The 27,729-nt window shown below is 44.7% G+C and overlaps 1 protein-coding gene across 1 annotated transcript; it reads left to right on the top strand.

Annotated features, from left to right (window-relative positions):
- ACSM1 (acyl-CoA synthetase medium chain family member 1) lies at positions 1 to 27,729 on the top strand (the record flags this gene model as incomplete). Its single annotated transcript, XM_080703935.1, has 13 exons — positions 1 to 192; positions 1,628 to 1,838; positions 4,376 to 4,583; positions 6,809 to 6,949; positions 8,902 to 9,061; positions 13,258 to 13,337; positions 16,197 to 16,320; positions 18,986 to 19,066; positions 19,598 to 19,699; positions 22,575 to 22,702; positions 24,462 to 24,561; positions 25,411 to 25,530; positions 27,643 to 27,729. The coding sequence occupies 13 exons, from the start codon at positions 1 to 3 to the stop codon at positions 27,727 to 27,729; spliced, it is 1,734 nt and encodes a 577-aa protein (XP_080560061.1).

The following is a 27,729-nucleotide window of genomic DNA, read 5'->3' as shown; positions in this document are numbered from 1 at the left end:
ATGCAGTGGCTGATGAGGTCCCGGGTCCTCTGGGGCATCCACAGATCCCTCCTTGGCCTCCGCCCTTCCCCTCAGCAGTGCCACTCCCAGCCTTCATCAGCAGTTGGTGCCCCAAGATGGAATGACCATGATACCCCCGAGGAATTTAACTTTGCAAGCTATGTGTTGGACTACTGGGCTCAAATGGAGAAGGTGAGGGCATCATGAAGGGTATGGGAACAGTGGTCACCTCACTGGCCTACTCTTGCTCTTATTAGGCTGAGAGACACAGAGAATCAAGGACGACTTCTTTCTTATTGGTGTACTGGGAGAAGCTTACACTTCAGGGTTCAGTTCCCAGCCTGGTTATTTCCTCACTTCTCTGAGCCTCAGTGGTTTCGTCTGTGAAATGGGGAATAAGCTTATTTTTTAAAAATTCACTTAAATAGCAGGTAAAAGTATCAGTGCTCCAAAATCACTATCAAGTGCAAGATTCCAACGACAAAGTCAGCAAGCGCACGTGCAGCTGAGTTCTCACCTGCGCCTGAGAGGACGGTGCATCTGACTGACATCCCCATCATCAAAATCGGGCTTGACTTTAGGCGATACCCAGAGGAGGGGCTAGGCCACCTGAAAGTGTCCATGAGCATCCAAAAGCACATTTACAAACTCCGCTGTCTTTCTTCGGTCCCCAAAGAGAAGTCAGGAATTGGATGGCTTCCCCTTGACCACACCGTACTAAACCAAGAAGGGGGTGGAGGCCAGAGAGAGCAAGAGCATCACAAAACCTACACTTTGGCCATAGAGTTTTCGAGTTTCCGACTTTTGCTTATCTGCTGCAGATCCCTGGCTGGTTTCTGGAGCTCCCAGAAAGATATTTTTTCAGTCCACTGTTCATATGACTTTCTATGGAGAAACGGGGGCCTAGAGTTTTTAAATCTGCTATCTTGCCATCTTAATCTTTAGAAGTACCTAAATTTTTTTCATCTAAAAGAGTTTGGCAATTAAGTTAACCTCTTTTATTTTGTTGCTATCATCATAATAATCACCATTATTATTATCAAGCACCCATGTATTTTACTCATTAAATAACTCATTTAGACTCAGGAGGCTGAAGTAGGATTGTAAGTTCAAGGACAGCATCCTGGGAAACTTAGACCCTACCTCAAAATAAAAAATAAAAAGGTCTGGCAATGTAGCTTCGTGGTGGAGAGCTTACCTAGCACGCAAGGGGCCTTAGGTTCAATCTCTAGCACCACAAAACAAATGAAAACCTCATTTAAACTTCACCAATTTCTAGCCAGTACTACTGTCCCCATTTCATATGAGAAAACTAAGGAATAGAGAGGGAACCTACTGTCGCAGTGAGACTAAGACAGTTACATAAATGACTAGAGTTTTAAATCTGCCATAGGACACAGAGATAACACAGTGTCCGGTGTGGAATGGAGGGAGGTGGCTACAGTAGGCCAGAAGCTGGCGGGGTCCTATCCTACCTCCTAATTTCTCTTGATTCTGTATAAATGTTTAAAACGGGACCTCAGTCCTTGAGCTGAACTCAGGCAATGGGATGATGTCAGGGATTGTCCTAAGAAGCGGCTGTTTTCTGTGAAGCAGGATGTAACACATAATATATGATCTTGGCCAGGAGGGAAAGAGAGGGTCAGAACCAGCGCTGTGGTGGGTGAACGGCCATGGAGATGAAGTGAAGTGGAGCTTCAGAGACTTGGCGGAATTAACCCGCCGCACAGCCAATGTCTTCACGCAGACCTGCGGCCTGCAGCAGGGCGATCGCCTGGCCTTGGTTCTGCCGCGGGTGCCCGAGTGGTGGCTGGTGACCACGGGCTGCATCCGAACAGGTCAGTCGCTCACAGGGGCCCCAGTGGACCTCCAGCTGCCCCCATGTGGGTCCTGGAGTGTTAGGTGCTATGTGTCCAGCCTGACATAATAACAGCTCAGAGGCTTCAGCCTGGGCTCCCACACTGGAACCACAGAGCTTGGCTCCTGGAATTAACATTCTGTCAGTTGGAGACAGAATGCCTTCTTTTTCCCCATCTTCTTTTGTTTTCTCATGCTCTCCACACTCGATCACAATGTCATAAATCAATCTCTCTCTGTCTGTCTCTTTATCACTTTGTCTCTCTCTCTCATCCAGACATGTACACATCCACACACACTTCCTCTAGCACAGTCTTAGACTTTCCACTTTTTAAGAGATTCATCAGTTGTCAACATTTTTCCATATTTGAGTGCACTTTCTCCATCTTCTGTCTGTCTCACAGACTCCTTTAAGAATCAGGTGGGAGCCAGCCGTGGTGGCGCACGCTTGTAATCCAGCATTTGGGAGGCTGAGACAGGAGGACCACGGTTTGTGGACAGCCTCAGCTACTTAGTGAAGCCCTCTGCAACTCAGTGAGATCTTGTTTCAAAATAAAGAATAAAAAATAGTGCTGGTGGGTAGCTCGGAGGTAGAATGCCCCAGGGTTTCATTCCAGTACCAGAAAAAAAAAAAAAAAGAATCAGTTGGGGATGTAGTGACGCCTATAAGAACCAGGTAAAACCTATGAACACAGAAGAGTTGAGTGCATCTACTAAAATCCAAGCTATTCTACTCACCTACCTGCAGTACAGTTTTCACATAAGCAACATAAAACCCAAATGGCATAATGACTTGACATGCATCTGTAGTAAAAGTTCCTCACCTGCTCCAATAATACCCTTTGGAGCCTTTTTGTTTCTTCAGATTCAATTGAGAATCGTGCATTGTATTTACCTGTCATGTCTCCTCAGTCTCCTTCAGTCTTGAATTCGTTCCCCAGCCTTTTCTGCATAACAATGGCATCTTTTAAGGGTTCATGCCAATTGTCTTACAGCAGATGCCTTATGTTTTGTATTTATGATGCTTTCTTCATGGTCGTATTGAGGTTAAACACGTTGGATCGCAATACAAGCAGGGCAGTGTGTGTCTTCCCCGGTGCGTCCCATCGGGGTGGGGATGGATCTGGCAGTGATAATCATGTCATTACTTGAGTAAGGCGCTCTCCACCAGACTTTTCTTAAAAATCATCCGTGTGAGATGGTATGAATGTCCTACTTGTCAACAATCTTTCACACTATGATTTGAGTATCCACTGATAATTTTTGACTGCTTTGAATGTTGTTATTGTGGCTTATATGGAAATCTCCCATTTGTATGGTACTCACTATGCTTATTAGAATTATTCTGTAGAGATCTACCTTCATATAGAATTACCTATTTTAATGGCCTATATATCTTTATATAATTTAGAATCAATATGAAACTCACAATTTATTTCGCTGAATCACCTCTCCCATTTTTTCGAGCATTTTGTACAAAACTCTATCATGCTCATATTCACACACACATTCATTCTCTCTCTCTCTCTCTCTCTCTCTCTCTCTCTCTCTCTCTTTCCTCTAACAAATAAAATATTTGACTAATTCTGCAAAGTCATATGGTATCAAGAATTAGCTGCACTGACAGAGGGGGTATAGAAGGGAAAACCATATCCTCTATAGAGCTAAGAAATGACACATGGGAAATCCAATACTTGAGCCAAGCCCTAGTGAGTACAGTTAAAGAGGATTAGGAGCAAAGAAAGCATTCTAAGGCATCGCCTATACAGAGGCTTAGCGTCAGGAGCAGAGTAAACAGAAGATGGCCATTTTGAAATAGAGAATACAGTTGTGGCAAAGGGTAATGTGAGGACAGGGAGCATAACATTTTCCTGGAGGGACAGCACAGGTATTAGAGCAGAGAAGAAAGGTGGAGGGGAGTCAGAGCTCTATGGAGCTTGGGCAGCAGGAAAACTCATGGAAGGCATTCAGTGTAAGGATGAGAATCCACAGAGGCAGACAAAGGTTCAGAATCACTGTTGGTGATGGAGACGGAAGAGAAGGTAGGCAAGTCCCAAGGACACTGTGGCTAGACTTGGAATGAGAGGAAGCAAGGAAACTCAAGTTGCCATCAGTGGACTGAAAGAGAGGTAAGTGAAAGGGGACGTATAGGGGGCCAAGGTGCAGTTCGTCCCGATGTCACGGACACTGTCCTCTTCACAACTATGTCCCCAAATCTAATAAACATTTGTGTAAAGCAATGTCTTCCTGTCCTCTGGATGGACCCATACGGAGTAGAAAGGTTAGGGTAGGGTTTGCAAATTTTAGTGTGCATAGGAATCCCTTTGAAATCTTGCTAAAACGTGGATTCTGGCTGAGGGTGTAAGATTCTGCATCCCAGGTGATGCTGATGTTGCTGGTCTGTGGACCACACTTTGCATAGAAAAACATTTGGGGGATTTTCCTGCACATGCTCCAGATAAGAAGTTCATGACTGTAAAAGCCAAACTGAAACAAGTGGTTCCTTTTTTGTCTCCAGGGATTGTCTTCATTCCTGGGACCACTCAGTTGAAAGCCAAGGACATTCTCTACCGACTACAAATGTCTAAAGCCAAGGCTATCGTGACCATAGACACCCTTGTTCCAGAGGTGGACTCTGTGGCTTCTGAGTGCCCTGACCTGAAAACCAGACTCCTGGTATCGGATCACAAACATAAAGGGTGGCTGAACTTCTGGTCACTGATTAAGTGAGTTTCTAGCCTGATGAATACGGCATCTGGATATGGAACGGTGGGAAGAGTGTATCCACTTGCAGGTGCTGGGAGATGAGCAGCCAGTGGTATGAAGCTCAAAACATTAGACACCAGAAACTTTCTCTTCCCAGTGATATCGGTGGTTTGCTGTGGATTCTGGGCTACTTACTTCCCCTCTCTGAGTCTTGCTTGCTTTCTTTATCTGTGAAATAAGGAGGTTGAACTATCCTCTTATTAAAGTACAGTTATCCTGGGACTGTGCCAAGAAGAGAGATGTAAAGTCAGAGGGGACTTATGTTACATGTTTCTCATAGGTAGAAGATCCAAACGCTTATTTTTATATGAAAGTGTGTATAAGAAGAATTCCATTAAAAGATGAAAATGAATTTTTTTAAGGTGAAGCTTGTGACTTCAAGACAAATTAGGTCACCAGCTCTGGCTGACCTGTGGCTTCAAGAGGAAACACTTGCATCCGCCAGAGGCTGGGTGCCCGTAGGGACCTCTTCCTGGGAATATTAGGGAAGAGTTGGGGGTAAGAAAGATGCCTTTCCCCTCAAGCATGTCCACATATCTTACATCACACACACAAAACATGCTGGGTTTGTATCTTTGGAAAAACAAGCTCCTTTCTTCTTTTCTTCCTTCCTTACTTTTTTTTTTTGTGTGTGTGTGGTACTTGAACCCAGAGTTAAACCCATTCTACCTCTGAGTTACACCCATAGCCTGATTTTATTTTTTATTTGGAAATAAAATCTCGCTATGTTGTTAATCCTTGCTAAGTTGCTGGGGCTGGCTTTGAACCTGTAATCTTCTTGTCTCAGCCTCCCAAATACTGGGATTTACAGGCGTGCAGCACCACACCTGGATTAAAGTTCTTTATTTTAACCCCAAAAGGCAAACATTGCAGCAGAGTTACATCATATGCGAATGTCAGATAACTAAATGACAACCACTTACAGTTAAGAAAACTCTTGGAAAAATCACTCAAATTGCCCAGTCAGTATGGTACCATTTCTCAGTAACACCAACAGAGCCAATGTTCCTTCCCACATTGAGATCATTTGCAATTTTCTTTTAACACTGTAGAAAACTTGTATTTACAATCAGACTAGGTCCAAGACCACTGAGAATTAAACAGACTGAAAGAAACACAGATTCTACCAGCCAGCTCAGGCCCATTGAACGCAGTGATTATATACAATTCTTCAACGCTCCCTCCCCACCCCCTTCTCTTCTCCACTCCTCAACAGCAGAGGCATGGAGTTAAAGTCCTGTAAAACTAGTTTGTAGTATATAACAAGCTCAGCCATGTAGCTACAAGCAGATACGGTTCAGATTGCCTGCGTTTGAATCTTGCCCTTCTTTGCTATATACTGGTTGTATGTCTTCAAGCGAGTTACTTTACCTCTCTCAGCTCCGGCTTCCTTATCTGCAAAATGAGCAGACATATCAGTGCTAACCTCCCAGGGTTGTTCTGAGGATACAGAAGTTCCTTTTTCTCTACCTAGAGCACCACCTGGAACATAGCAAGTGCTATTTAAGTGTTTGTTAATTTTTTATCCACTATATTTTCCCCATTTTTCTTTCTTTCCTTTTAATTGATGCATTATAGTCATATATCTTAATGGAGTACAAGATGGTAGAGGCATACATGTACACATCACTTACTTAGTCCTTTCCCACTTCCCATCCCATTCCCTCTCCCCTCCCTCCTTCTCTTTGATGTTTGGGAATGTACATTATATACATCAGGGAATTTCCCTCTCCCCCCTCCCATCTCCCTCAGCTAGGTCACTTTATTTGCTCATTTATGGTTTCTCCTTCTTTGTCTGGAGTTCCTCCTACGATCCTTTTCTCCCTAGCATCCACATATTAGGGCAAGCCTCTGATTTTTTTACCTGTGTGACTGACTAATCTCACTTAGCATAATGTTCTCTAGTTCCATCTAATTCCCTACAAATGACATAATTTTGTTCTTTACGGCTGAGTAAAATTCCATCGTGTACATTCCCATAGTTGTGTGGTCCACTCATCTGCACTTGTCCTAACACACCCGCGCTGTCAGTTTGATGCCTGACCTTGGAGAGCCAGTTTTCCCTCCAGGGTCACAAAACCCCCAGGTCCTGTCTCTGTGCCTCGTGTTGATTCTTCTGCTTTCCTTCGCGGATGGAAAACCAGCAAGCATGGCTTTCCTCTTTTCATCTTGAATCTCTCTGCAGATCAGCCTCGCCCCACCACACCTGCATTAAGTCACAGACTAAGGATCCGATGGTCATATTCTTCACCAGTGGGACCACTGGTCTCCCCAAGATGGCGAAGCACAGTCATGGACTTGCCTTGCGGTCCTGCCTCCCTTCCAGGTAGGAGGAGGGCTCCCACCTCCAGGCCGGGTCCCTGATGTGGGCAGCAGGGGCTGGAGCTAAAGAGAAGTGTCCCTTTCCGTCTCTCCCTTCTGTTCTCTGGTTTAGACCTGTGAGGGTCTAAGAGGCAAAGGTCTGGAATCCTCAATGTTTGTTGACAGAATAACAAAGGAGGCCCTTTTGGCTCCTACTTAGGCACCTTTGTGGGAGGTGTGGAGGAAGTGTGGGTGGAGGGCAGGCTTCTGTAACCCACATAAACGATCAGCATTGTTTCCCTGACAGTGGCTCCCACAGCTAGGTAGGGGAGACAGAATGTCCTAGCCCTATAACCTGACACAAGAGAGCTCCTCCTATTCTCTATTTTGGGCAAATCAGACTTGGTATTTCCCAGTCATGAAGTTCTAGGGATGAAAATACCTACAACTGAGCTACATCCAGTTCTGAGCCCCTGACCTTGAACCAAGAACACACGGAGAAGAGCTCAAGCCTTGGGTTAAACATTTAATCTGTTTGGAACCAATTCTCTCTGACCCTTTCCCTCCCTTTCTCCAACAAGTACTCTTCACACCAGACCACAGTGTTATCTATTTTCTAACTTAATAACCAGAACAAGGGGCGGAGACAACTCCTTGTAGTTAGTGCTAATGTTAACCCTTGAACAGCAAGACCCCTAGAGGTGAGAGAAGAGAAGGCTTTCAGTGCATTTGGGATAAATGCAGGAGCACCAGGATATAATAAGTAGCATTCATAAAACTCCAGAGACTTGAGACTAGTGTTCAGGGTATAGGGTGAAGGATCAAGACCAGCCAGCGGAAAGCGGTGGAAAATGGAGCCGGGCCCAGATCATGCAGGGTCTTAGGGCCTTGGTGTAGAGTTTGGACCTTATTAAGAAGACAGTGGGAAGGTTGTGAAAGATTTTTAGGAAGAGAGAGAGATGAGTTCAGATTTTTGTTTTGAAAAAGTCACCATGCTTAGAAGACCCCTAGCTGGTGATTTCCTGTGGTGTGATGGGGTGAGGGGGTGTAGAGGGCTTACCAAACCCTCCCTGATAGTGCTAAAGCTCCTCAAAGCCATCTCCTGCCGAGGGGAGCTTTGTGCTTCCCAAGAACCTGGGCACATAGAGGTCTCTCAGGAGCAGCAGCGGGAGGGCAGATAGGCGGGAAGCCTTCTCCACTGTGCCTTCCCATTGTTACCCTTTGGCTAATGGCTTCCAGTCCCTAGCCAAGGTGGAAGATTAAGTTTATTCTCTCATTCTACCCCCCAAAAAGTAATTAAAATAGTGAAAAGCCCGGCCCAAACCCCTCTAAAGCCAAAGAATGAATAAGAAAATTTATTGGCTCATGAACCAGAACATCTAGGGCTTAGCTTTAGACATAGCTGGAAAGACTCCACACTGAGTTTTTACCTCTCTCTCTCTCTTTCTATTCTATTCTATTCTATTCTATTCTATTCTATTCTATTCTCTTCCCTTCCCTTCCCTCCTCCTCCTCTTCCTCCTCCTCCTCCTCCTCCTCCTCTTCTTCTTCTTCTTCTTCTTCTTCTTCCTCTCTCTCTCTCTCTCTCTCTCTCTCTCTCTCTCCCTGTCTCCTCTCTTTCTGAGACATTGATGCCATTCTCAAAAAGGCTCAATCCTCCTTGTCCAAAAATGCCTCCCAGTATCACCTAGGGCTACATCAGTAACAAACTCAGATCCAGCAAGAGAGTGTTGTCTTATTTTCCTACCCAAGGCCATAAAGATTGTTAGCATTGAACTAGCTTCACTACGGTGTGATCAGGAAATGTGATTTGGTAGCACCCCTATGGGACCTGTGGCAGGGTGCTCTGAGGCCCCACAGGAATCCCATTGAGCCAAGAGAGTGACGGGGCGACTCCCTAGCTGACAACCAGCTTCCCCAGCCCTTGGCCGTCTTCTCTGTGATGGTGAAGCTGAGGCCCCTGCATTTTGGAGTTAGCAGGAAAGTACTGGCGCTGAAGCCATCCGATGTGTTCTGGTGCCTGTCAGACCCAGGCTGGATTCTGGCTGCCGTGGGATGCCTATTTGAACCTTGGACAGCAGGGTCTACACTTTTCATCCACCACATGCCCCAGTTTGATCCCAAGGTCATTGTAGAGGTAAGAAGGCCAACCTTCCAGAAAGAAAAAAAAAATCCCAGAAGAAACCAGTGTTTCAAGGCCAGATATTTCTCTGCTGAGAAATGTTTTCTTAAGCAAAGACACCCACATGCTTAAGATGGCCCTGGTTCCGGGATTCTCACCGCATGGGATGCTGAATCAGGGTTACTGGATCAAAATCACATCATAGTGTAACCTGAAAGAAAAAGCATATTTCTGGGCTATTTCGCAGACCCATAGATCAGATTTTGTGGGTGTGAAAGTCAGAAAAGATATGCATTTTGAGAAAGTAAAGCAGCCACATAAAGCCCAAGTATCCTGGGTCCTGGATCCTGGCTCTGCTAGGGCCAGGTAGCTGGTGTGTGTGTGTGTGTGTGTGTGTGTGTGTGTGTGTGTGTGTGTATTATTCATCATAATAAAGTATGTAAAAGTAAACCCTTGCGATATCATAGACTTAACTTCTTATCCCACCTTTTAAATTAACTAGCAAGTTACTTACCAGCCAGAGCTTCAGTTTCCTTTTCTGTAAAATGAGATTTTTCATAGTTACAATGGCACAAAATTATTAGAAATATTTTTGAACAGTTTTGCCTATGTAAGATGATACAGGCAAAATGTGAAAGGGCTCGGCCCTGAGACTGGCACATCGAAAACACTCCTCACATGGCCACGGAGACAGCTGCTGTTTTTATGTTGTGAGCACATGATAATGAAGTGGACGTCATCTGCAGGACTTCACCTCTCTCTGTGTAGGTCACTCATCAGGAAATTCACTCACACCGTCCACCTCAGAGTCAGACCTGACCCTTCACATTACAAGGTCCACCCTCCTCCCCCACGGCAGCTGCTGAGTTTGCCCTTTCTCCTTGTGGTAGGAGCCTGTGTATTGCTCTCCTTCCCTCCCTATATTTCTTTCTCTCTTCCTTCCTTCTTCCCTTCCTCCTTTAATCCCTCCCTCCTTTCTTTCTTTCTTCCTCTGAGCTACATCCCCAGCCCTATTTAACTTTTAACTTTTAATTTTTTTTTTTTGAAACTGGGTCTTGCTATGTTGCTAAGAGCCTTGTTAAGTTGCTGAGGCCAGCTTCAAACCTGTGATTCTGGCCGAGCATGGTGGCGCATGCTTGTAATCCCCACGCTTGGGAGGCGGAGACAGGAGGATCACGCTGGTTCAGAGCCAGCCTTGCTGGCTTAAGAGACCCTGTTTCCAAATACAAAAATATAAAATAGGTCTGGGAGTGTAGCCTGGAGGTAGACGGGCTTCCAGGAACCCCAGTACCACCAACCAACCAATCAACAAACAAACAAACCTGTGATTCTCCTGCCTCAGCCTCCCAAGTAGTAGAATTACAGGCCTGTGCAACTGTGCCCTGCTTCTGTATTTTCAATTTATCTTGTCACTAGCTTCTCTCCTTCGGCCCATATACATACAAAATCCTCTGGTCTCCGCCTCCCAAATGCTGGGATTACTAGCATGTGCCACCATGCCCAGCAAGCCTGAATAATTTTTAATCTCACTCTCTGTCCCCACACACCATCCCCTCCTGCCCCACCGCCACTGTCCACCGCACCACGTCCCGCACCTGAGACTCACAGCTTGCGTGAGCAACCCTGGCTCCACCCGGCCAAGATCTTCCTCTACTGTTAGGGCTGTTCCTAAAGTCTTCAGGTATCTTAAGCCTGAATTTGTGTGTGTGTGTGTGTGTGTGTGTGTGTGTGTGTGTGTGTGTGTGGTACTTGGAATGGAACCCAGGGGCATTCTATCTCTGAGCTACACCCTCAGCCCTATTTTTTAGTCTTTTAAATTTTTTTTTTGAAACAAGGTCTCCTTGAGTTGTGAAGAGCCTCACTAAGTAGCTCAGGCTGTCTGTGAACCGCAATCCTCCAGTCTCCTCCTCCCAAATGCTGGGATTACTAGCATGCGCCACCATGCTCAGCAAGCCAGAATAATTTTTAAAAGTATTTTTATCTGCTAATTTACCAAACACCTGGCATTTCAAAGTTTATTTTTTTTGTTTCCAACTTACTACAGTTGTGATTTTTAATAATAAGATGTTTAATCAATGTACTGTTTTAGTTCCTACTACTGAAGATGGGAGACAAGGACTCAAACAAAATAATTTGCAGCTCATATTTTTTTTTCCTTTGCGGTATTGGGGGGTTGAAACCAGGGGCATTCTACCTCCAAGTACACCCCTGACCCTATTTTTTATTCTTTATTTTGAGATAGGGTCTCACTAAGTTGCAGAGGGCCTCACTAAGCAGCTGAGGCCGGCTGCAAACCTGTGATCCTCCTGTCCCAGCCTCCCAGATATTGGGATGACAGGCGTGGGCCACTGCACCCTGCTGCTCCTCATCTTCACCAAAGCAAATAGTCCCTCCATTTCCTCTCTGCTACCTCACTCAACTCAGGCCGGCTTGCCAGATCTGTTGGAAGAAATTCCTGTGCCTGCTCTATAAGCTTTCTACAAGCTGCAAAGCAGGCAGATGAGTGCAGAATGACAAATTGGATGGTAATACCACAGCCCACGTGTGGTAAGAACCTACCAAGCACCAAGCTCTGGGAGAACTCTTGACACCAAAGGCCTGTAATGCTCACCTACTGTCAGGGGTCCCTCGCTCTCAGTGGCAGAAACCCTCTTCAAAATAGCTGAACAGAAAAGCAAATTGAGCCACTCTTCTGACTTAGGAGATTACGTCTTGATGAGCCCATTGTAAACGGAAAATCTCATAAGCTGAAAAGGCATTTTATACTCCTAACCTACTAAACATCGGAGCTCAGCACCTCAGCCCACAAGCTCAGGGAAAAATCAAAAGCCAAAATTCCACATGCGGTTGCCACCTAATGTGTCTGTCTTATTTTTCTCACCACTGTAAAGTTAAAATAGCCTAAGTCCAGCCATCTTAAGTCGGAGACCATCCAGGTATGGGAAAAGAACTTTAGGACATCTCATGATCATGGAAAACAAGAAAAGCAGCTGGGTGTGGTCAGAAAGACCCCAGGAACCGAGGCATCTCTGAGCCTCTTCTGCTCTTCTCTGCATACCTCCTCCCTTCTTCCCGTTTGTAGACCTGCTTTTTCGTCTTCATGTGCACAGAGCTGAGCAGGACGGTCACAGTAGTGCAGAGCTGGTTTCCCCCTTTCCAGCATCAGATGGACTGGACGCTGAGTGGTCCAGCCTAACGTCCTTGGCTGTCACCCAGCCGCCCACCTACCCCGTGTGCCAGAGTGAGGTTACAGAGGCTTGCAGGCCTGAGGAGGGGCGTGAGGGTGTAGAAGGGCACCTTGGGGTGGGAGGAGTGGGTGCGGTGAGGGGATAACTAATACTTGCAGAGGCTACACATGTGAGCTATCGCACAGGTAGAAGCCAGAGATTCCAAGATGACTGGGTCCAGGAAGAGGGGGCCTGATAGTGGATCCAGCATGTCTCCAGGGTGCCCATTATGCCTCCTCATGGTTCTCCATGGGAGATGCGGATAGTCCCACTTTACAGATAAGGACACAGAATTGCAAAGAAATTAGGGAAGGGGCTTAAATTCAGAGCAGGCAGACTCCAAACCCACGTTCTCTCATTCTCTTAGCCTATCTCCACCCTGATCTGCCATCTCTAATGAAAAATGATGAATCCCATGCCTTTTAGAGCCTAAATTATCTGGTTCCAACTAACCTCCATCTTCCTGAACTTTCCTCTTGTCTAAATAAGTGACAGCATTTGACTTGATCAAAATAGGTCTTTAGCTCCCGAGACTCTGCTTCCTGGCACTCCTGTCTTCACGAGCCTCCCCATTGCTCTGCCTGCAGATACTGTGTCCCTACTCTGTCAATGTCCCTACTGAACACCACCTCTGCTCTGAAATCCCCTGGGCACCCAACTAGAAGGACTGTTTCCCTCCGTATGTTCTTACCAAATTTAATCTCTATCTCTGCTGTGAGCTACCAACTTCTGCCCTATTAGATTTCTATCCAGTTTCCTTAGTATCAGAAAGATCTGCAACCTTATTTCACTTTTTTTGTATTCCCCCCGACAGTACTTCACTTGTACTGTATATGAAATTTTTGCCCAATATACATATATTGAAAGAATTAAATGTTAAATGAGCTCCTCTCGAGGGGGAGATCAGAACTAAACTGCTATTGATTGGCTGATATTCTTAACCTGAACTATAAAAATAAAATTTCTATTCTCCTCCCTTTCCAGGTGTTTTTCAAATATCCCATCACCCAATTCCTTGCTGCACCAGCCATATACCGAATGATTCTACAGGGGAAATTCACTAAGTATGTAGAAGTGGCCGGTAATAACGAATGTTGGATAGAATTTTAAGAAATCTGATGCTTCATGGTTTGACTGACTTTTCCCTTGGTTCTTTGAGGGTGGTGTGTGTGTATATGTGTGTGTATAAATGTTGACGTGATAACTATCAATCAGTCCTAGTTGAATGCATGACTCAGAAACATAAGAGAAACACTCAATGAGCCTTGCATTATTGTGAGTTTATTCAAATGTTTGTTTAGTTTTGTTTTGTAGTATTGGGGATCAAACCCGGACGCATTCTACCTATGAGTTTTATGCCCTTGGACCTTTTTATTTTTTTATTTGGAAATAGAGTTTTCTTGCTAGGTTGCTAAAAGTTTCACTATTGCTGAGGCTGGTCATGAACCTGTGATCCTCCTGTCAAGTACTGGGATTATAGATGTGTGTCATCATGCCTGGCTCAAATGTTTTCATTATGAAATAACAAACATATAGAGAAAATGCATAATGTAGAGATTTACAGGTTAACAATATGTTGGGGAAAAGGCCTATGTAATCGCTCACCTAAGTCACAAAAATAGAACATTATCAGCACAACAGAGACCTCACATGCCTCCTCATCTTTCCTAAAGGAAATTGCTCTCAATTTTTATGTTGTTTCCTTCCTTACTTTCTTTTATTATCTAGCTAGTAAAGGCAATATTCCAGAACAAATAATTTCATTTTACATGCTTTTTGAGCTTTAACATGTATGATTATATATTTTCTATTATTTCTTCTGCTTTCAACATCATGTTTCTAAGATGTGTCCATGTTGTTACATATTACTATAGCTTGTGTTCATTGGTATATAATATTCTATTTTATAAAAAATACTGTAATTTTTTTTTATCAGTCCTACTCTTATTGAAGGCATGTATAGTTTTCACCTGGGAGCCGCTGATAGTTGGTGCTGCACTGAACTCTGGTGACATGCCCTGATGCATACAAGCATGTTTTCTGAAAGGCTCTTCTAGAATAATTACTAGGTAACACTGACACTACATACTATTTTCCAAAATATTAAATGGGTTTATGCTCCCACTAGAAAGATCGGAGAGTATACTTTTTTTTTTATTTTTGCAGTACTGGTGTTGAAACCCAGGGTCATTCTACCTTTGAGCTACCCCTAGCCCTATTTTTTATTCTTTACTTTGAAACAGGGTTTCACTAAGTTTCAAAGGGCCTCACAAAGTAGCTTAGGGTTGTCCTCGAACCACAATCCTCCTGATTCAGCCTCCCCAATGCTGGGATTACAAGCCTGTGCCACCACACCCAGCTCAGGGAGTATCCACTGTTCTAAATCCTTGCCAATATTTATATTATCTAAGTTAAATTTTAGAAATCTTATAGATGCTAGTGGCATTATCATACCACAGTTTTATTTTTAATTTTTCTGTTTTATAGTTAATCTAATTAATGAAAAACCTGCTCTTTGAACCTCATGGACACTTGTGGGTCTTTTGAGCTCTGGAAAAGCTGATTCCAAAGTCAGAGCTAACCGATTTTAGATGTAAGAGTTAAACTGTCAAGGAATTTAATGTACAACTTGACTTCATTCTTAAAGCCTCAATCAGCTGGACTGTTTCCATCTGTATTTCAAAGTTCATATTTCCGTTAATTTTTCCAACATCTCTCAGCTGATGGCCTTTGTCTATACTCCCCAAATTTCACCAGTCCATAATTACTGACTCCACCCAAGAATATGTCCATTGCGTGTATACTGGGCAAAGCTCCAGCAGGAGGAAGCAGGTCCGTGGCACCAGCTCTCCTGTGAATCTCTTTTGACTGGCCATCTCTTCTCGTGACCGAGAAAGGCCAAGGAGAGTGGCAAGTGGTCAACATGTTGCTACTTGTGGCATTCCCCACAGTGGCCAGGCTCCACACCACTTGGAACAGACCCCAATCACTCCCCCCAATTTCTTTAGGGAATCCAGTCATTATTTTGTGATTGACTTTGCATCCATTAGAGACACTTCATGGGGGAGAATGGAGGAGAGAGTATCTCACACAGTGAACCTAGTAAACTAGGATAAATACCCACATCAGACTTATCTCTTCTCCCTGAAATTCTTTCTGAACTTCTGTCTTCTCTGAATTTCTGATTTCTCTGACACTGTCTTTTGATACACTCAGCCCAATCTGCCTTGATGTACTGAGCAAATCATTTCCAAATCCTAATTTCCATTTCCCACTCAAACATATTCTTCAGTTAGAATAATCAGAAGGCACAGCTTCTATTATCACCTGGCATGTCCCTCGGCGTCTTCCCTCTCACCTATCTGTGGTGTGTGTGAGTGTGCACGTGTGCGTGTGTTATTGGGGATTGAACCCAGAGGCATTCTACCTCTGAGTTACACTCCTACCCTATTTTATTTTATGTTTTGAACCTCTCTCTAAGTTGCTGACGTTCTCCCTAAATTGCCAAGGCTGGCCTCAAAACTATAATCCTCCTGTCTCAGCCTCCTGGGTACTGGAATGACACATGTGCACCACTGAAGAGTGCCCTTTATGGTTTACACAAAGATTCCTCTTAGCCACATAGAATGGTTCCCTAAGATGTGTTCCGATAAATATACTTTTCTCTCTCTTGTTATATCAACATCCAAATCGAATCCCAACTTCCCAGATTCAACCCAATAACCTCATATTCCCTGCCAGACAGTTAACAGGTACCGATGGGGAAAGAGTAACAGACACTTGGCCCTGGCCATCAGTAAAATGATCAGAAGTTAACCAGGAAGTGAGAAAACAGAAAGACAGATGATCCAGATGGAGTGTGACCTGACTCGTGGGCCGTGGGACAGAGCGTCTGAGGCCTGACACAGTTTTCTGTCTCTAAGTCTCAGGTTCCCCACGCTGAATCACTGCATTACTGGTGGGGAGACCCTGCTGCCCGAGGAGCATGAGCAGTGGAGAAGACAGACGGGCCTCCTGGTTCATGAGCTCTATGGACAGTCAGAAACGGTAGGTGGGCAGGTCCCTTCTGGGCCATTCTCTGTCACCGAGCTTAGCAGATATACTGAGTCTCATTATGTATCATGCTGAGGCCCTACTGTGTGCACAGCATTGCTCAAAGCCCATAGGAGGCTCTGGGGTTTAAAATTAATTTGTCCTCAAATCAATTTTCAGGAGAAAAATTCAGTTTACCCATTCATCAAGAAACCAAGCTGAGCCAGGTGTGATGGCACATGCTTGCAATCCCAGAACTTGGGAGGCTGAGACAGGAGGATTGCAGGTTTGCAGCCAGTCTCAGCAATGTACTGAGGAGACGCTCAGCGACTTAGAACCTGTTTTAAAGTAAAAAAATTTTAAAAAAGGGATGGAGGTGTAGCTGAGAGGTAAAATACCTCTGGGTTCAATCCCCAGTAGTATAAGAGAGAGAGAGAGAGAGAGAGAGAGAGAGAGAGAGAGAGAGAGAGAGGAGGAAAGGAGGGAACCAATCTGCTAAAAAAAAAAAAAAAAACTGTTGGACCAAGGCCTAATATGGGTTCTTAGGACATTTTGCCACTTAACCTGTGATCATTAACTCAGGCAAACACAAAGGTGTTGGGACAGGAGGATCTATCTATCCGGCAATATGGAGACCACTGCCAACAGGTCATCATGCTAACTCTCCATCTCTTCCTGGGTGGCCATGTGCAGAGCAGGCAGACTGGGTGGTGAAACACCAGCAGGAGTTGCGGGGTGGGCACAGACTTTCTGTATATGTGGAACACACAGATCCACTCAGAGTTACCCAAGTGTCAGTGAGCCACCAGGTGGGCAGAGGATTTAAACACGGTGCAAGACTTGAAGCTCAAGGGTTTTTAACCAGAGACAGTGTAGGTAGGTACCTCTCTTCCAGCACATTCTCAACCCATTTCTGATGTTTCACAGAGCTACTCAACCCCTCTCCATTATTCCTCTAGCCAACAGAGGGATGATTGCCATCTCAGGCTCTGTAACAAACTGATGATTTTAATTCCCATCCATAACTTGTCTGACTTTTTTTTCTTTCATCATTTAATTGGTTTGCTTCCAGACCCAAGAAAATGTCAAGACACTGGGCCTGATGTTGAATGGCTCACAGTTTATATTCAGACAAGGAAGAGGGTGGGGAGAATATGTTCCATCCATGAATCCAGTCCCTAGGCATCAATGCTTTGCAAAAATAGGTGGGAATTTCATCCTAAGATCAGTTTCCCACCTGTTCACTCCTCAACACAGCAGTTTTCCCTCTCTCTCTCTCTCTCTCTCTCTCTCTCTCTCTCTCTCTCTCTCTCTCTCTCACACACACACACACACACACACACACACACACACACAGAGTTCCTCTCCCAGGAACTCAGTTCAAGTCTCAGCTCTGTCTATCAGTAGGCTTCTTCAAGACCATGGGCTGTCAGTCAACCTTTCTGGGTCTCAGTTTTCCCCTCTGTAAAATGGAAATTAGAGTGCCAGTGTTTCTGGATTGTGATTAAGGTAACCCAACGTACCAAACTCTGGCCACAGAGCTCAGCCATTGCACCTGCTCGCACCGAAGCCACCCAAGTCGCTAGTGTTTTTATTGTGCCAGAATTTTGGAGCACAGAAGTGATGGGAAATGCTCCGTTCTTGGGATATTTGTTGTTTACCAAGGAAATAGTCAAGCAAAACTAACAACAGTGATTTGGGGGCTATCAGAGAAATACTCTATGGAGAAAACATTGCTAAGGAGAATGTTCCACTGTCTTTTCTTGGGGCCGGGTCATAGCTGGTAGCAGTTACTAAACATCCAATGTACAACCCACACTGTAGTTTCCCATACACCTGCAAGTACCATGGGATTGGAGCGTGACAGTTATTCCACTTTGACAGAGAAGGAAATCAAGAGGTGTTCATTAGCATAGTGAGTGCACTGCGGTCTGACTTTAAAGCTCACTGCTATACATGATACTGAGAGAACTGTAAAGGGGAAATCAAACTTACCTGGAGGAGGAATGAATGGAGGCTGGCAGCACTCGCAGGGCATAGCACAGTCTGTCGAATCTCAACTTGGGATCTCCATGAGGAGTCGAGGCAGGAATTCCATCACCACTCAGTAGTAAATGTTCATTAAATGGTCTCAAGGCCTTCTCCTGGCAAACTGGCACATGCTTGGCAGGTGGAAGGCATCCCATGCTCACATGACATGCCACAGTCTTGGGTTTACCCACTGGCTCTTTCCCTTGTCTTCCTCACTGGGCTCTGTCAACCCAGTACAAATCTCGCCCTCTCTGGGCGCAGGGGACAGAGTTGGGTCAATGCCTTGAGCCTAGAATCCTAGCCTTCTAGTTTTGCCACAAGGGCTCTCTGTGCACCATTAAATGACAACCATGAGTGTGTGTGTGGAGGGGCATATAATTTTTTTTGGTACTGAGTATTGAATCCAGGGACAGCCTACCTTCACACTGCACCTCCAGCCTTTGTTATTTTTTGTTTTGAAACAGGTTGCTGAAAGTCTTGCTAAGTTGCTGAAGCTGAAGCTGTTCTCAAACCTATAATCCTCCTGCCTCAGCCTCCCAAGTACTAGATTATAGGCGTACACCACCACACCTAGCATATGTATGATTCTTGCTGCTGTGTGATCAGCCTGGCCTCTGGCCATCTTCACTCCTCTTTCTTCTGTGAACAGGGATTGGCATGCGGTCTCTCCCGGGGAATGAACAGCAAGCTGGGTTCCATGGGGAAAGCCGTCCCGCCCTTTGACATCCAGGTCTGGTCCTAAGGGTATTGGCAGGGAGAGTTAGGGCTCAGCAGGGGTAGGATCTTGTGTGACAGGTGGCAGAAGCAGCCGCACTTCCCCATCCCAGTCGACCTTTCTCTTTTCTTTCTATTTTTCTCCACCTTCCTATGGAGGCTTTGGATGAGAGCTTCCTTACTGTGGGCATGAATGCAGCTCACCCTGGCTGCATAGACATTTGATACAATGAAAGGGAAAGGGGAGCTTCGGGTAATGCTGAAAGCATTCTCTACCAACTGGTGCCTTTTGTTTTTCCTGATCAATCTTTTGAAGACACATGGGTAATGTCTACATACCCATGAAACAATTAATCCCTTGCCTAAGGATTCATGCTCTCTGGTTTCAAAGACTTTTGATAGTTTTATTCTGTTTTCAGGGTCAGTTTCTCCATAATTATCCCAGTTTTTCCCTTCTGAGGTCCCATGAATGAGCCAGGCAGTGCACAGGTGGGGCAGAGGGCTGGGGGAGTCTTGCGTGGTGGGACTCACAGGCCCCTTACTCCAGATCATCGATGACAACGGCAATGTCCTGCCACCCAACACCGAGGGAAACATTGGCATCAGAATGAAGCCCACCAAGCCCACAGGCCTCTTCATGTGCTATGAGGTAATGGAACCCCATCTGCCCCCATCCTGGCCTCGAGAATCCTGCATGGAGCTCTGCACCCTGGCACTTCCTCGGCTCTTCCACTATTTGCCTCAACTAAAGGAAGCCTGTTTTGATTAAAACCAAAGCTCACAGTGCATTCCTACACCCCTCCACATTCTAACCCTTTGGAGGCTTAAGGGAAAACTGATGGGGTAGAGAGAAGACTCACTTCCGAATCACCAGATGAGGGTTCCGGTGCCTCCTTATTTATGAACATGGATTCAGATAATGCCATCCCACTCACTAACAGTAAGATGTGAACAAGTCACTTATCCTTGCTGAGTCCCTGGGCTCCATTGGCAGAGGCATATCTGCACATTGGATATGGTATGTGTCTTCCCTATGTCAAATAAATGGCATGTCTAGAATCCAAACCCATGTCCTCTGGGCCTCAAACACGGAATGAGATATCCAGGGATTGCAGAAAACTGGTACGGGCAATACGAAAACCACTGAAACTAATAAACCCTAGCCATCCCAGATAAGTAGCAACCACCAAGGGGAAGCCATTCGCTTCCAACATTGGCCATGGAAGGAAGACCAGGCCATGAAGCCAGCCTCAGATTCCATCTCCTGTCTCCAAAGACACTTTACTGGACACTTTTCTGGTATCACTGTGTCTTCATACTATGGCTTCAGGGGGTGCTACCCACATAGGATTTTTAAATCTCAAATGATTCTCTGAGCCGGGCGTGGTGGCACACGCTTGTAATCCCCACGCTTGGGAGGCTGAGCCAGGAGGATCAAGCAGGTGCGAAGCCAGCCTCAGCTACTTAGGAAGGCTCTCAGCAACTTAGTGAGACCCTGTTTCCAAATAAAGATAAAATAGGTCTGGGAGTATAGCCCAGAGGTAGGAAAGCCCCTGGGTTCTAACCCCAGTATCACCAAAAAAAAAAAAAAAAAAAAAAAAGATTATCTGATGTTTGCAGTGGTGTTGTGGCCTCTTTTCCTTGATTCAAATAGATATTTTGAATTGGGAAAACTAAAAAACTGATAGCTCAGTTGCAGCTTAAGCGAGTCTTTATTACAAAGTAAGAAATACAGACAGAAGGAAAAAAATCAGCCTACTGGAAAGACATGATGGAGAAGCCATAAATGGAACTCTGCTTCCTCTTGGACCCCTGGCCCTTAAATACAGTTGGCTTGTTTGTTTGTTTGTTGGTTGGTACTGAGGAATAGAGCCCAGGGGCATTCTACCTCTGAGCTACACCCCTAGCCCTATTTCTATTCTTTTTTTTTTTTTTTTGAAACAGGATCTCACTGAGTTGCAAAGGGCCTCCCTAAGTAGCTGAGGCTGACCAAGAACTTTGATCCTCCTGTCTCAGCCTCCCTTATGCTGCAATTTTAGAATTCTTTTATCAGTGTTACCATGTCAACAGGATAGCAACTCACTTTCCCCTGCAGGCGATGCTATCTTGTCTCTGGTCAGTGTACTACTAAATTCAGGTACCGTAGATAGATAATCTATCTTTCTCTACCTCTGCTGTATCAGTTGTCCATCAATTATAGGTGCTTTGAAATAACTTATGGAATTTACATCCCTCATACAAGGCCAGGTCACACAGAAAAAGGGAGATAGGAGATAGAGGCACTGATTATAGCCAGAGTAGCTGCATGTAATCTCCAAGAGCAAGGCCTAAGGCTCTTGCTATCTTTATGACTTTAAGATGTGCCAAGCAGAGCTACCTGTGATCCCAGGGCTTTTCATTGCTTTTATGTTCCTAAGGTTCTAATTGCCTGTACATTCTTACTATGCATTAACATCAGGGCAAGAAAGAGGAGAGGGGGATTCGGAGGTGTAACAGGCATGGCTGCAGGCTTTCCCTAAGTGCCTGTGCAACACCCAGGCTCTAACTGCCTTTTACATTTTTATTGGAAAACAATATTCCCAGTACCAACACAATTCTACTATGCAGCTTTGAGAACTACATACAAATACATGCATACACTTACATACACATGTATTAATGGTTCTGAAAGCTGCTCAAACATTATAACACACGCGCACACACACACACACACACACACACACACACTCAAATAAGTGAACTAAAAAATTCTTAATATAATCAGCGGGCTGTATTAATGTTAATATCTTCACTGGAATATTGAACAATAGTTTTGCAAGATGTTACCATTGAAGACAACTAAATAAAAAATGCATAGGGTCTCTTTGTATTATTTTTAATCTATAATTATCTTTTTGTGTGTGTGGTTCTGAGGATCCAACCCAGGGGCATTCTACCCCTACTCCTATTTTATTTTATTTTGAAACAGGGTCTTGTGAGGTTGATAAAAGTCTCACTACTTTCTGAGGCTGTCTTCAAACCTGTGATCCTCCTATCTCAGCCTCCCAAGTACTGGGATTATAGGCATGTGCCACCATGCCCAATTTCTGTAATTATTTTAAAAGAAAATGTTGACTTAAAATTCTACCCTTATCGGCTTTCTGTGAGGTTTGAGATAGTTATGGGGGAAGAAAATTTACCAGTGAATGTTGACCAAGCACTGTGTGAATTCTGAGCTTATAGTAGTGAATAAAATAAACAGAATTCAAGCCATAATGAAAATTTTGTTTTGGTGGAGTTCTACACAAACCAAGTTGCTTTTATAATAATTATTAAAGTTTGTTTAATAATGTCCAGTAATTGAGCAGCAGAAGACATTGAGTGTCTACATGGAATTCTTTAGACTTGAAGAAATTTCAAAACTTGCCCAGATACCAAGGAAAGCCAGAATTCAACCCCAGATTAGCACCTGAAGTTGGAGGTCATCATCTCTAAACTCACTGCCTTCCACAGATGGAGCATGTTTGTTCTTCTTCTCCTTGCAGAATAACCCAGAGAAGACAGCTGAAATAGAATGCGGGGACTTTTACAACACCGGGGACAGAGCAGCGATGGATGAAGAAGGCTACATCTGGTTCCTGGGGAGGAGCGACGACGTCATCAATGCCTCTGGGTGGGTGCGGTCGACCCTGGGCTGGCTCTTGTCAGATGGGCTCACCCTCACCTGACTCCTGGGATCTTGCTAACCCCGCCTTCCTCCATGCCTGGGTGACGGGTCCCTCAGCCCAATTCTGAACAGGTCATGTCCAGCGTGCCTTGATTCCTAGTACCTGTGCACTCCCCAACTCCCGTGCCCAGAAAAAAAAAAAAAAATAGAATGAAGCCAAGAGATCTGGAAGGGGATAAGACATCACACAGTTCAAGGAAGAGGGTGGGGTTGGGAAGGGAGACTCTTTGGGGCCCCATGAGTTGGAAGCTTATGTCTGCACTCCACGCACATGGCACAGAATGTCACAGGAGAATCAGAACAGTGAAAATAATGAGAGCTAATCTCTATAAAGTACTTACTATGTGACAAAACGCTCTGAAGTGCTGTCTATAAAACACGTCTCAATACTAGCAAAGAGATGCAATTATTATCCTCATTTCACAAAAGAAAAGAAACTGGGTGACTGGCCAGTGCAAATCCTGTCTAAACTCTGAAATATAATAAATGGGGAAATTTAGATTTGAGTCCAGGTTGTACAGGTCTGAGCCCTAACGCCTATATGATATTGAAAATAGACATATTCCACAATGTTCCTGAATATTTCAGAGAAATTGAGTTTTTTAACTGGCACGTAATAATTGTACATGTTTGTGGGATACAATGAGATGGTTCAGTAGATGAACTCATTCTGTCAGGATGGAAGGAGATCATTAGCATACCTATGACCTCACATATTTATCATTTCCTTGTGTTGAGGCCATTCGAAGGATCTCTTCTAGCTATCTTAGTGTAACTGTCGATGCAGAGGGCTGATGATGTCATCGATGTCTCTGGGTAAGAAAATATAATACACTATTATTAACTATAACACACTATTGTTAACCGTAGTCACCCTACTGTGAAATGGAACACCACAATTCAGTCTATCGACCCAAAATTTCTAAAACCTGCTGACTACACACACACACACACACACACACACACACACACACACACACTGAAGTGCTAAAAGAGTAGATTCTAAGTGCCTTTACACAAGTGCTCTAAATAGCCCACCTCTCAATGCAATGAGGCAATGGGCACATTAATTTGCTGGACTGTAGCAATCATTTCATTCTATTTATGAAAAACATCATGTTGTCCACTTTAAACACATACACTAGAAGGCAAAATAAAATAATGCATGTTGATCAGACAGGGAATAGGATACATAATTTACCTGAACAGTTCACGTAAAATTGGAGGCTGGAGAATCAACTGGACCAGGTATCCAGACCCCCAGAGGACAAGGCACCCCCTCCTCCCGCACCAGAGACAGTGGCCTAAGAAGTCCCAGGGATCATCTGAGCTGGGTATTAGGGACTCAGCGTGTCCATGTCTTTACATTTTGGGCCCCAAACACAAGTGGGGCACCAGTCTCTGGCTCCCTATGACCTCTACTCCCTGTGTTAGAAGGAGATTTTGAGACAGGAGGATTGAAGGTTTGAGGTGAGCCCCAGCAACTTGGTGATATCCTCAGAGACCCTCAGCAACTTAGCAAGATTTTGTTTCATAATGAAAAATAAAAAGGGCTGGGGATATAGCTTAAAAGTAGAATGCCCCTGGGTTTAATTCTGAGTACAAAAAAAAATTTTTTTAAGGCAATGTGACCCTCCAAAGTATAAAATTGAAGACTTGGTTTGCCCAGCCCTGGCACATGCCCCTGATACGTTTGATCCTGCAGGTACCGCATCGGGCCGGCAGAGGTGGAGAACGCCCTGGCAGAGCACCCGGCGGTGGCGGAGTCGGCTGTGGTGAGCAGCCCAGACCCCAAGCGAGGAGAGGTGAGGAGTTTTATGTCTGGGTGTGCACACTAGAAAAGCGGACACCAGGAAACTTCCAGGGTGTCAACGTAGCCTCAGATCCCAGGTAGAGAGAGGACATAGTAGGTGTGTTGGCACACTTAACACCGTGTTCACCAACTGGCACTGTGGCCTCGTGGGTGGCCCTGAAAATTAGCTTAGGGATGGTAATGAAGAAGGCTAATGTTTATTAAGTACCTACTATGCACCAAATCACTTAACTTTCACAAAACCAGGCTATCAAAGTGCTTTTATTGTACTCTCTTGGCGCATCCGAAGAAGCATTAGGAGGTTCAGTAACTTGCACACATCGCACAGCTAAAAAGACACAAAGCCCAAGGAGGACTCCTCTAAGCAACGTGTCTTCAGAGGGTTGAGCCAACTGTTCATAGAACACCTTCTGTGTACAGAGCTGTGCGCCATGAAATAAGGATAAAATGACTCCTGTAGAAATAAATTAACATGTATTCAATGGCCACTGGGTTCCAGGCACAGAACTGAAATCATGGTGATGATGCTATTGATGGTGAGAGTAATAACAAATTTAATCAGGCCAGATGTTTTATGTGTATTACCTCATGGGAGCTATACAGAAGCCCTGAGAACAGCTGTACTGTTCCCAGGTCAAGTGGTTCTGTTGGGCGTGAAGTAGGAGCAGGAAGGATAGGGATAGAACCTGGTTGTCCTCTTTTCCAAAGCCCTCTTACTCTTAGGCACTATTGGTTCAACCATCAGCTTGCCTTTCCAGTCATTCAGTACATTCTTACTTTGCAATCTTTGTATATAAAAGGCAGGCACTCACTCACCTGGGCCTCTGCTTCTGTTCTGCAGGTGGTGAAGGCGTTTGTGGTCCTGACCCCGCAGTTTCAGACCTATGATCAGGACCAGCTCATCAAGGAGCTTCAGCAGCATGTGAAGTCGGTGACAGCCCCCTACAAGTACCCGAGGAAGGTGAGCCAGGGCCCGTGGACAGGGTCTGGTCCCCTCAGTGGTTCCTGATGCCCGGCTGCCCCACATCTTGTAGGGTGGCTGTAGAAGGGGAAGCTTAGGCAGCCAATGTTTTTTTCTTCTGTGGAAGAGGACTCTACTCCTGGCGGATGGGGTGGAGTCCAGCCGATCATACATGGCCTTATCCAGTGCCAGGAAACCAAAAGGAATCTATTTCTGACAGAAAAAAAAAAATCAGCCAAGTAGCCAAAGATACTAAAAAAAAGCTATAATCTGCAACATGTTATAAAGAAATTTTTGTGGTGTTGGGGATTGAACCCAGGGGCATTCTACCTCCAAGCTACACCTCCAGCCTGATTTTTTAATCTTTGAAACAGGGTCTCACTGAGTTTCAAAGGGCCTAAGTAGCTGAGGCTGGCCGCAAACCTGGATCCTCCTATCTCAGCCTTGCAAATATGGGGATTCCAAGCATGTGCCACCACGCCTGGCTCTTTCATACTTTTATAAACATGATTCATAGTGAGATATTCATTCTGTTTTGTAGCTGAACCATATATGCATGCATATAACAAAGGAAAGTCAATATGACATTTATCCTTATATGCATTATGTTCTGATATCCTTATTTGACTTCATTTCTTTTAAATGTTGTGTGCAACCTACACAAACATCCAATGAGAGAAAGGATTAAGTTGTTCATAAAATTTCACATTTACCTATAATTTAAAGAGATGGTAAAGATTTTTTATTTTATCATAAAATTTATTTTGGCAGTGGATTTCTTTTTTTTTCTTTTTTTCTTTTTTTTTTTTTTGGTGGTACTGGGGTTCCTGGAAGTTCTTCTGCCTCCAGGCTACACTCCCAGACCTATTTTTTTATTTGGAAACAGGGTCTCCTAAGTCAGCGAGTCTGGCTCTGAACCAGCGCGATCCTCCTGTCTTCGCCTCCCAAGCGCGGGGATTACAAGTGTGCACCACCACGCCCGGCTTGGCAGTGGATTTCTAAGAGAAAAAACAGACTGAAAGAATATACATAAAATATTGTCTACCCTATTGGTTTAAATCTAAAGATATATATGTCAAAATATTAATATTTTGGCTGAATATGATGGTGCATACTAGTAATCCCCGTACTTGGGAGGCTGAGACAGTAGGATCAAAGGATTGAGGCCAACCTCAACAACTTAGACCCTCAGACTAACAACCTAGCAAGTCTCTGGTTCAAATTAAAAAATAAAATAAGGATGGGGTTATAGCTCAGAGGTAGAGTGCCCTTGAGCTCAATCTCTAGTAACACACACACACACACACACACACACACACACACACGCACGCACACACGTACTCTACTGTATTGTTTGAATGTAGATAGTCAATACGCACACATCATGAAGCAGTGACATGGGTCACATTTATGGAGTACATACTAGGGTGCCCAGCCTGGGACGGGCTCTACCTGCATTAATGTATCATTTAATCCTTTCCCCAGCCTGAAATAGTATGACTCTTCCAGCTTACAAAGATGAGGCTCAGACACTCAAAGTAAATATCCTGAGGTCCATTAGAGGCAGAGCTGGAAGTCAAACACCCAACACATGTCTGTTTGAAAGCCAAGCTCATGCTTGAGATATTAGGTGAGACAGCAACTAGGTGATTTTCCCAGTTGACATGGGTTAGATCTCACAAAAGGTAATACACTGCCTCAGGCAATGCAGGCTTACAATAATGAGAGCTTCTTTCTCCCTCATGTTGCATGGCTTTTCTGGAACGTTTGCCCCATGCCCTCATCCTGGGACCAGAATATAGGAGCAGCCACCACACAGACACCTGCTAGGTTATCTGAGAGATGGAAGAGAAGGTGGCCAACATCACTGGGCCCAAACTCTTCTGCAACAGGTGACCTGTTGCATTTCCATGCACATTTCATGGGTGACACAAGTCACATGGCTATACCCCATTTGGGGGGGTCAGGAGCTGAGTCTGTAATACTCACTGGGCCCCATTAAGGTCACTGTATGGTTTTAGCCTAATGGGGATCATGAAGGGGCAAAGGAAGGGCATGTGCAATTGGTAAGAACTACAGCCAGACTCCAGATGGATTTGCTTCCTCAACCAGGTGGAGTTTGTCCCCCAGCTGCCTAAAACTGTCACCGGCAAGATTAAACGGAAGGAACTTCGGAAAAAGGAGTTCACTGGGATATAA

This window comes from Muscardinus avellanarius (assembly GCF_963383645.1).
Source record: "Muscardinus avellanarius genome assembly, chromosome: 10".
Taxonomy (NCBI): domain Eukaryota; kingdom Metazoa; phylum Chordata; class Mammalia; order Rodentia; family Gliridae; genus Muscardinus; species Muscardinus avellanarius.
Note: the sequence above shows the minus strand (reverse complement) of the source record. Positions and strands in the feature narration are given on the sequence as shown.